At 45.0% G+C, this 10148-nt stretch overlaps 1 protein-coding gene across 1 annotated transcript in view; it reads left to right on the top strand.

The window, feature by feature from the left end:
* The window catches only part of NID1 (nidogen 1), an 89078-nt gene that overhangs the window by 27163 nt on the left and 51767 nt on the right, over positions 1-10148 (top strand). The window contains exons 6-7 of the mRNA XM_017526593.2: positions 3778-4029; positions 6864-7064. Of these exons, the coding sequence (XP_017382082.2) occupies positions 3778-4029; positions 6864-7064 (453 nt within the window). The remainder of the gene's footprint in view (positions 1-3777; positions 4030-6863; positions 7065-10148) is intronic.

Raw genomic sequence — 10148 nt, 5'->3', positions numbered from 1 at the left:
GATCTCAGCTCACCGCAACCTCCACCTCCTGGGTTCAGGCAATTCTCCTGCCTCAGCCTCCTGAGTAGCTGGGATTACAGGCACGCGCCACCATGCCCAGCTAATGTTTTGTATTTTTAATAGAGACGGGGTTTCACCGTGTTGACCAGGAGGGTCTCGATCTCTTGCCCTCGTGATCCACCCACCTTGGCCTCCTAAAGTGCTGGGATTACACGCTTAAGCCACCGCGCCCGGCCTTCCTTGTGTGTTTAATGTAGAACTTCAATTGCTTTGCAAAATTTGACTAAATAAAACTCAGCTGGAAGAATGGTTTTTCAGACCCCTTGCCTGCCATAGTCACAGTTAAATCCATTATCATTTTAAGTTGCTAAAAACAAAAAATCATTTCCTTCTGTGTCACCATTAGATAAAGTGAGGTTTAAAAAAATACTACCTTCAGCAGTGAAAGAAAATTGAGTATGCTTTACTTATTAATTTTGGGAGATGTTATTAACTTCTCCAAAGTGTGTTCTCTTTTCTTCCAAATTCCATCACCCCACGGGCGGTGTGCCCTTGCTTCTTTGTTTCAGGCTTGGCTTTTATACCTTCCCCACCCCAGGAGAAGCTTCCAAAATCCACAATAAAAGCTTATGTTTAACGAGCAACCTCATTAGCCCTTTTTACCCCAAATATCCGAGCTTGAAATGCTGAACAGTTTGTGTTTGGCAGCAAGCTCAGATACGACCAACTGTTCAGCCACATATTTTGACATTATATATACACCCTGGAATTGATTTGTGGTTTAAATATTTGTTGGATTCTTGCTACTTAAAAAAAAATGTTTCTAGTTCAAGGATTGGTGGGAACACTTTTGTTTGTTTTCTTAATTTGGCTTTCTTGCTTGTTTCTCTAATATTCTTGGGATGCCTTTCTGCACTGTTGGCCAGCTAACTTCACAGCATTCCCCAGTGAAATGACACAACGTGTGTGCAGAATGACTCTGTGTTGGATATGCCCTGGCTGATCAGAGAACCTGTTGAGCAGTTTGGGCATATGGAATGCAGCAAAAGGTCATTAGAATGAAGCTGACCCCCAGGTGCCAGTCCCTGCCTAGGCTTTTCAACAACATTCACAGAGAACTGACTACGTAAAGAAAACCCTGCATAAAGAGAAAACCCTACGTAAAGAGAACCTGTGAGGGGCTGGGTGTGAAAGTCCTGATCCTATGATTACCATAATCTAGGAATAGAAATAAGATATGTGCAGTCAGTAACTGAAAGAAATGCCACATCAAACCTGAACAATGCAACATGAACTTTGTTTTCCCTCTTCCTTCAGTTTTGTTTTTCTGAGCTATGATTCACATACTTTTTAAAGTATACAATTTGGTGGGTTTTAATATGTTCACAAAGTTGTCCAACTATTATCTCTAATTCTAGAACATTTTAATCACCCCGCCAAAAACACTGTATCCATTAGCAGCCAGTCTTGATTTCTCCAAATCCCCCCAACCCCTGTCAAGCCCTCACCTACTTTCTGTCTTTATGGGTCTTCCCATTCTGGACGTTTCATATAAATAGAATCGTACAATACATGACCTTTTGTATCTGACTGCTTTCCCTAAGCATGATGATTTCAAGGTTCTTGCAAGTTTTAGCACATATCAGTATTTCATGCCTTTTTCTTTTAATTAAATTAAATTAATTTAATTTATTTATTTATTTCGGGACAGAGTTTCACTCTTGTTGCCCAGGCTGGAGTGCAGTGGCACCGTCTCAGCTCACTGCAACCTCTGCCTCCCGGGTTCAAGCAGTTCTCCTGCCTCAGCCTCCTGAGTAGCTGGGATTACAGGCGCCCACCACCCTACCCAGCTAATTTTTTAAATTTTAGTAGAGACTGGGTTTCATCATTTTGGCCAGGCTGGTCTCGAACTCCTAACCTCAGATGATCTACCTGCCTTGGACTCCCAAAGTGCTGGAATTACAGGTGTGAGCCACCGCACCCAGCCTCGTGCCTTTTTCTAGCCAAATAATACCCTAATGGATGGCTGTACCATATTTTGTTTATCAGTTAATGGACATTTGAGTTGTTTCCCTTTTGGCTCTGATGAATAATGCTGCTAAGAACATTTGTGTACACATTTTTGTGTGGACATACGTGTTCCTTTCTCTTGGCTGTATACGTAGGAATTAGAATTGCTGGGTCATACAGTAATCTTCAATTTTCTTATTTGAATACAACAAAGAGCAACATAATTTCTCTAGTTATCATTTTTTTTCCTGTTTAAACAATAATAACTATATGCAAATTATAAATACTCAAACAGGGCCGGGCGCGGTGGCTCAAGCCTGTAATCCCAGCACTTTGGGAGGCCGAGGCAGGTGGATCACGAGGTCAAGAGATCGAGACCATCCTCGTCAACATGGTGAAACCCCGTCTCTACTAAAAATACAAAAAATTAGCTGGGCATGGTGGCGCGTGCCTGTAATCCCAGCTGCTGGGGAGGCTGAGGCAGGAGAATTGCCTGAACCCAGGATGCGGAGGTTGCGGTGAGCCGAGATCGCGCCATTGCACTCCAGTGTGGGTAACAAGAGCGAAACTCCGTCTCAAAAATAAATAAATAAATAAATAAATAAATACTCAAACATCCAAATTTATAGAAAATGAACATTCACCATGCTTGCCCTGAGTTAACCAGTTAGCAGTTTTTCCCCAGGTATATGCAAACATTTATTATGAATGTAGTTTTTTAAGCAAAAATGGCATCCCAGATCAATTTATCGTCAATGCATTAAGGAAGCTTATAAATTTGTCATAGTAGGTCGCAATCCCATCAGTCCCAATTGTCGACATGGAACTCTCAGCACCAGGCGCACCATGCTGGCTCTGACTCAGAGGGCATTCCTGTGTGGCCTGGGCGGTGCACTCTGCACGTGTGTGTGTGGCTTGTGCTGGCCAGGGCTCCGGGATGCAGACTGTCAGTCCTAATGCTGGCTATGAGACTGTATGTGAGCCCAGTGTTTATTAAAGTGTGTTAAAGATCACGCAGGCCAATGTCTACACTTCCAGGGCCATTCAGGTTAGCCTTGCTGTCCCAATGAAATGAGCAGTTTTGCTCCTTTTACTCTCTCTCCCCCGCCTTTTTTTTGAGACGGAGTCTCGCTCTGTTGCCCAGGCTGGAGTGCAATGGTGTGATCTTGGCTCACTGCAACCTCAGCCTCCCGCGTTCAAGCGATTCTCTCGCCTCAGCCTCCACAGTAGCTGGGATTACAGACACCTGCCATTATGCCCAGCTAATTTTTTTTTATTTTTAGCAGAGGTGGGGTGTTACCACGTTGGTCAGGCTGATCTTGAACTCCTGATCTCAGGTGATCCACCCACCTCGGTCTCCCAAAGCGCTAGCATTACAGGCATGAGCCACCATGCCTGGCCTCCTTTTACTGTCAGATATGAGAAATTCTATGGTCCCCTTAGTTCTAGATCACCCTGATATTCTTCTGAAATTCTATTTTTTGCTCCTGCAGTTCCTCAATAGCTGTATGTGGAGCCACCTTTTGTGCTATCCATTTTCAGTCACAGGGAAGAGAGAGTCAGGGGCATTGGAATTTTGAAGGCTCACAGCATGCAGCTGTGGGTACTCTCAGGAAGAACAGCTCCTTTTGCTTACCCAAAGCCATGTATGCCAGTGCTGTTTTGATTCTTTCCTTTCTTCAATAAGTACAGGTCATACACGTTACTCTTGTTTGAAAGGCTGGCTTGGAAGTGGTCTCTACATTCTTTCTTTGTTTTCTTGCTCAGGTTCCCCCCAGCGAGTCAATGGCAAGGTGAAAGGAAGGATCTTTGTGGGGAACAGCCAGGTCCCCATTGTCTTTGAGAACACTGACCTCCACTCTTACGTAGTAATGAACCACGGGCGCTCCTACACGGCCATCAGTACCATTCCCGAGACCCTTGGATATTCTCTGCTTCCGCTGGCCCCAGTTGGAGGCATCATTGGATGGATGTTTGCAGTGGAGCAAGATGGATTCAAGAATGGGTTCAGCATCACTGGTAATTTACATCCGACATGAAAATTAATGGGTCACAGAGTGGTGCCTGGGGGGAGGCCTGGGAATGAATAGAAAGAGAACTCTGAGTCTGCAGACAACTTAGTGAAGAGCATGCTGTTGCTCCATTTTGTCAGAAGACAGGACATCCTGTAGTTCTATCCTGGAAATAAGATGATGAGGTAAAATGAACATGTAATATTACCATTAGTATATAGCAACCGAGACTGCCTAGAATTGGGTTTTGATTGAGGAGCAGTCTCCTGGTAGAGATTTAGGTGTTTCTGGCAGAACGAGTAATATCAGCTCATAGAACCTCACAGCCAAAACTGTGGGGCTCACAGTTTGCCTCATTCTATCAAGCCTGCCTCTGAATTCCAAACCAACCTGAAATTGACTTTGACATTTCCTTAGTATCTGCTCAGAGAGAAGGAACCTGTCATTTCTAGCTGGTTAATTAAGCTGCATCAACATAATCCTCAGAAGTCTTAGGAAACTTGAATATCTTTGGAGTTTTTTTAGAGACCATGCCCTACTGAGGAAGGTTCAGTCATTATTGGACATGTGGCCAGATGGCTTGAAGGATGTTTCCTTGGTGTTGTCGTGGCCTTTCCCTTGCTCTGCCGAGACAAGCCCAACCTTTGAGTGCTGCAGACCCACTCCCAGGAACAGCTGGGTGGAAGGAGTCTGTGTCCTTCATCGCTGGTCACTTCCAGGACCTGGAGCTTTTGTGCTGGGGCACAGGTACCTAGCCACTGCCTCTGACAACCTAGACCTGCCTTCTCCCGCACTGCCTCAGCCAACCTGGAGCCTTAGCCAAGGCTTTATTAGAGGAACCACTGCTGGAAGTAGAGTCTCCATCCAGGCTCCACGCTGGTAACCCCTCAAAGTCATGGCATATAAATACACAGAGTGTGGCTGTCTTAAGAAAGGAGAGGCTATGTATTAGAAAAGCAGTGAGGCTGGGCGCAGGGGCTCACGCCTGTAATCCTAGCACTTTGGGAGGCCGAGGAGGGCAGATCACAAGGTCAGAAGATTGAGATCATCCTGGCCAACACAGTGAAACCACTTCTCTACTAAAAATACAAAAAATTATCTGGGCGTGGTGGCGGGCACCTGTGGTCCCCAGCTGGGGGAGGCTGAGGTAGGAGAATTGCTTGAATCCAGGAGTTGGAGCTTGCAGTGAGCCAAGATCGTGCCATTGCACTCCAGCCTGGGCAACAGAGCAAGACTCCATCTCAAAAAAAAAAGGAGTGAACCTGCTCAAAAGATTTGCTACTTTATAATTGGGGGCAGTAAAACTCACAGACCCCACTCCTTCCCTGCACAGCTTTCACACTGGTGGTATTTTTAAATGAGTTCGTTTATATTGGTGATATTTTGTAATATACATGGACTTCAGCAGGGATGAGGGAGAGGGAGTCTGCAAATTCCCCACAATAGCACATCTCTGCTACTGCAGTGATCCTACTGAATTTCTCCTGGTCCTGTGTTATCAATGAGATATTTGCCTGGGACTTGTTCAACTATAAAGCTGGGGTTGTCTAACTTTTTCTGCAGAGGGCTTAATAGTAAATACTTTAAGCTATGCCTAAATATTTTAGGCCATATTGTCTCTGTTGCAACGGCTCAACTGTCATTGTAGAGTGAAAAGCAACCACAGACAACATATAAATGAATGAGCACGGCTGTGTTTCAATACAACTTTTTGAATGGGCACTGAAATTTAAATTTTATATAATTTTCACATACTATGAAATGCTGTTCTTTTGATTTTTTATTTTTTTAACCATTAATAAAATGTAAAGACCATTGGCTGGGCACAGTGGCTCACGCCTGTCATCCCAGCATGTTGGGAGGCCGACGCAGGTGGATCATGAGGTCAGGAGTTCGAGACCAGCCTGGCCAAGATGGTGAAACCATGTCTCTACTAAAAATACAAAAGAAAATTAGCCAGGTGTGGTGGCATGTGCCTGTAATCCCAGATCCTCAGGAGGCTGAGGCAGAGAATTGCTTGAACCCGGGAGGTGGAGGTTGCAGTGAGCCAAGATTGTACCACTGTACTCCAGCCTAGGTGACAGAGTGAGACTCCGTCTCAAAAGAAAAGAAAAAAAGAAGTAAAAACCTTTCTTAGCTCAAGGGTTGTACAAAAATAAGCAGCTGGCAAGATTTAGCCCTGAGGCCGTAGTTTGTCAACCCCTGCTATCATGGGGCAGGCCATTGTGGAAAAGGGAGAAGTACTTTTCCTGCCTGTCTGGGGCTGCCGTCTTGCACAGACCAAGAGAAGTTCCTGAGCCATCATGGTAGCATGTGATCCTAGGGTGGTTTTCAGTACTGGGAATGGTTTGCCCTGAGCAACTCACTCATCTGACCAGGACTTAGCTATTTCAATAATTATCACTGTAACTGGCATTGTGGGGCACCTGACAATTTGCAGAACATACATTGTGTCCTTTACAACATAGACTGTATTCTTTTTTTAATCACCAGGAAATGGAGACTCGGAGAAGTTAAGTAGCTTACCCAAGTTTACCCAGACAGAACCTAGCACCGCTGGGAGTCAAACTCCCGTCCTCTGCTATTTCCACAACAACTCTTGAGTCAACCCGTCGCAGATGCTGGTTTGTGGCTGGGAAGCCTCTTCTCTCCTCTGTGCATGGCTCAGCTGGGCTACAGGGATGTCTGAGCTCTCTCGTTGTCACCAGCTCCATGGTCTACCAGCCAAACTAAAGCACCCACAGAAGGGTTCACACCAATGCCGCTCCACACTGTGACCTGAGGTGGACAGAAGGGCATCCACCCCAGATGGCAAAGTGACAGTCTTGTCTTGTTTTTCAGGGGGCGAGTTCACTCGCCAGGCTGAGGTGACCTTCATGGAGCACCCGGGCAAGCTGGTCATTAAGCAGCGGTTCAGCGGCATTGATGAGCATGGACACCTGACCATTGACACGGAGCTGGAGGGCCGCGTGCCGCAGATTCCCTTCGGCTCCTCCGTGCACATTGAGCCCTACACGGAGCTGTACCACTACTCCAGCTCAGGTGAGCCCCACCGTGTCCCAGGACCAGCCTTGGGCCAGCCACCAGCCTCATGCTCCTGACCCACCGTGCAACCATGAGCTGGGACTGTCTCTGGAATCTGGAGAGGGAAATACACTGGGCCTTAGCTGCTTACAGTCACCTTCCCTCCTCTTACAGACATAGGACACACTCCTTGTAGAGAATTTTGTGCAAAAAAGACAATAGCATAACTTAGAATTGTAAAACCTGGACATAATTATTATGACATTTAAGTGTATTTCCTCTCAGCATTTTCTCCAGCATCTGTCTATTTACATGTATATCAAATATCCCAGCATATAATTTCCAGATAATATAATTAATATAATTTTATAATTGTATTATACATCTACATGTACCCTGTTTTGTTTTGTTTTGTTTTGTTTTGAGACAGGATTTCCCTCCCATCACCCAGGCTGGAGTGCAGTGGCATGATTTCAGCTCACTGCAACCTCTGCCTCCTGGGCTCAAGCAATCCTCCTGCCTCAGCCTCCCGAGTAGGTGGGACTACAGATACATGCTGCCACACCTGGCTAATTTTTGTATTTTTAGTAGGGATGAGGTTTCACTATGTTGGCCAGGCTGGTCTGGAACTCCTGACCTCAAGTGATCTGCCTGCCTCAGCCTCCCTAAGTGCTGGGATTATACAGGCATGCGCCACTATACCTGGCCACATCTATATGTACTTTTAAAAACTACACTTATAAAAAAAAAAAAAACTACACTTATTCTCCATTTGGTGCTTGGGTTTAAATAATTTCAAACTTACATGAAAACTGCAAATAGCACAAAAATTTTCACATACTATTTATCTAGCTTCACCAATTGTTAACATTTTGCCACATTTACTTTACCATTTTCTCTTTCACTCTCTATGTATATTCTGACCATTTCAGAATAAGTTGTATATATCATGATAGTTCATTCTTTAAATACTTCATTTGTTTTTCCTAAGAACAAGGACATTCTTTTACAAGGACACAGTAGTTATCAAAATTGGGAAATTTAACATGGATACACAGTGGTATGTATAGTATTTTTGTTTTTTTGTTTTGAGACAAGTCTTACTCTGTCGCCCAAGCTGGAGTGCAGTGGCACAGTCTCAGCTCACTGCAGCCTCAACTTCCTGGGCTCAAGCGATCCTCCTGCCTCAGCCTCCTGAGTAGCTGGGACTATAGGCACACTCCCATGCCTGGCCAATTTTCAAATTTTTGTACAGATGGGGTTTCGCCATGTTACATAGGGTTATAGTTTTTATTTAAATAAAATTGCAGTCATACCACATTGTTATAGCTTCACCTTTTCAGTTAGCACAATTCATGAATGTTTAATAGTTTCATTAAGCAGTCTTTGAAAACACTGTCTAGGCCGGGTGAGGTGGCTCATGCCTGTAATCCTAGCACTTGGGGAGGCTGAGGTGGGTGAATTGCCTGAGCTCAGGAGTTCGAGACCAGCCTGGGCAACATGATGAAACCCCATCTCTACTAAAGTACACAAAAATTAGCTGAGCATGGCAGCGTGCACCTGTAATCCCAGCTACTTGGGAGGCTGAGGCAGGAGAATTGCTTGAACCTGGAAGGCAGAGGTTGTAGTGAGCCGAGATTGCGCCACTGCCCTCCAGTCTGGGCGACAGAGCGAGACTCCATCTCAGGAAAAAAAAAAAAAAAGAAAACATTTTTAAAGGACTCTGTATGATGCTACTGGATGGCTATTAATTCAAACCATTCTTCTCTTTTCTAAAGCTTGGGTTGTTTCCAGTTTCCCCTCTCATTGTAAGTTGAAATGATCATCTTAATCATAAATCTTGGCCAAATTTCTGATTCTTTTCTAGGACTCAGTTCCTAGAAATAGAAGCACTGAGTCAAACAATAGGAACTTTTTATTTTTTTTTTAATTTATTTTATTTTATTTTTGAGACGATGTCTCGCTCATGTAGCGACCCATTGAATAATATTCATGAATATGAATTCCTATGGGGATCATTGGATTCCAGGTTAAGCACCCCTTTGGTTCTTTTTTTTTCTGGGTTGTTGTCGTTTTGAGACAACAACCTTGTTCTGTCTCCCAGGCTGCAGTGCAGTGATGTGATCTCAGCTCACTGCAACCTCCGCCTCCTGGGTTCAAGTGATTCTTCTGTCTCAGCCTCCCAAGTAGCTGGGATTACAGGCGCACACCACCACACACAGCTAATTTTTTGCATTTTTAACAGAGACGAGGTTTCCCCATGTTGGCCAGGCGGGTCTGAAGCTCCTGATCTCAAGTGATCCACCTGCCTCAGCCTCCCAAAGTGCTGGGATTACAGGCGTGAGCCACCACACCTGGCCACCTTTTTAAAGGCTCTCATTAAATTGCGGTTCGGAAAGGTTGCACCAGTTACTGGGGTTGAGTTCTCCTTCTGGGGAGCTGGGAGCCAGTGAAGATGAAGAGGAATGAGCAGCAGGACCACAGTCGTGATCGGGCAATCGGCTTGCAGCTGAATGGCCTTTCTGGCACGTGGGAGCTGGACAGAGGCAGCTTACACTGATCTTTTATTTATCCTCTGGCTTTTATGCTTCTGTTATGGAGCAAACTGCAGCAGAGCACAAAAAGATAAAGAATCCTTTATTCTTTTTTAAAAAAAGCAGGAAGTTGAGGGTTTTTTCATATGGGCCGTAGTGAGCGGGGAGGATTGTCCCTCCTCTCCTCTATTCAGGCTTGCTTGGTTCTTTAGTAATTTTTCCAAACTTGGCTACTGAAACTCATTTAGTATCTCATTTTTTTAGTATTGCAGAATGGCTTAGTCTAGAGCGGTATGTAGAAATCACATTTATTGGCAAGGCACGGTGGCTCACACCTGTAATCTCAGCACTTTGGGAGGCTGAGGCAGGTGGACCACTTGAGGTCAGGAGTTCAAGACCAGCCTGGCCAATATGGTGAAACCCCATCTCTACTACTACTAAAAAAAAGAAAAAAAAGGCCGGGCGCGGTGGCTCAAGCCTGTAATCCCAGCACTTTGGGAGGCCAAGGCGGGTGGATCACGAGGTCAAGAGATCGAGACCATCCTGGTCAACATGGTGAAACCCCGTC

The sequence above is a fragment of the Cebus imitator genome, unplaced genomic scaffold (genome assembly GCF_001604975.1).
Source record: "Cebus imitator isolate Cc_AM_T3 unplaced genomic scaffold, Cebus_imitator-1.0 Scaffold42, whole genome shotgun sequence".
Taxonomy (NCBI): Eukaryota; Metazoa; Chordata; class Mammalia; order Primates; family Cebidae; genus Cebus; species Cebus imitator.
Note: the sequence above shows the minus strand (reverse complement) of the source record. Positions and strands in the feature narration are given on the sequence as shown.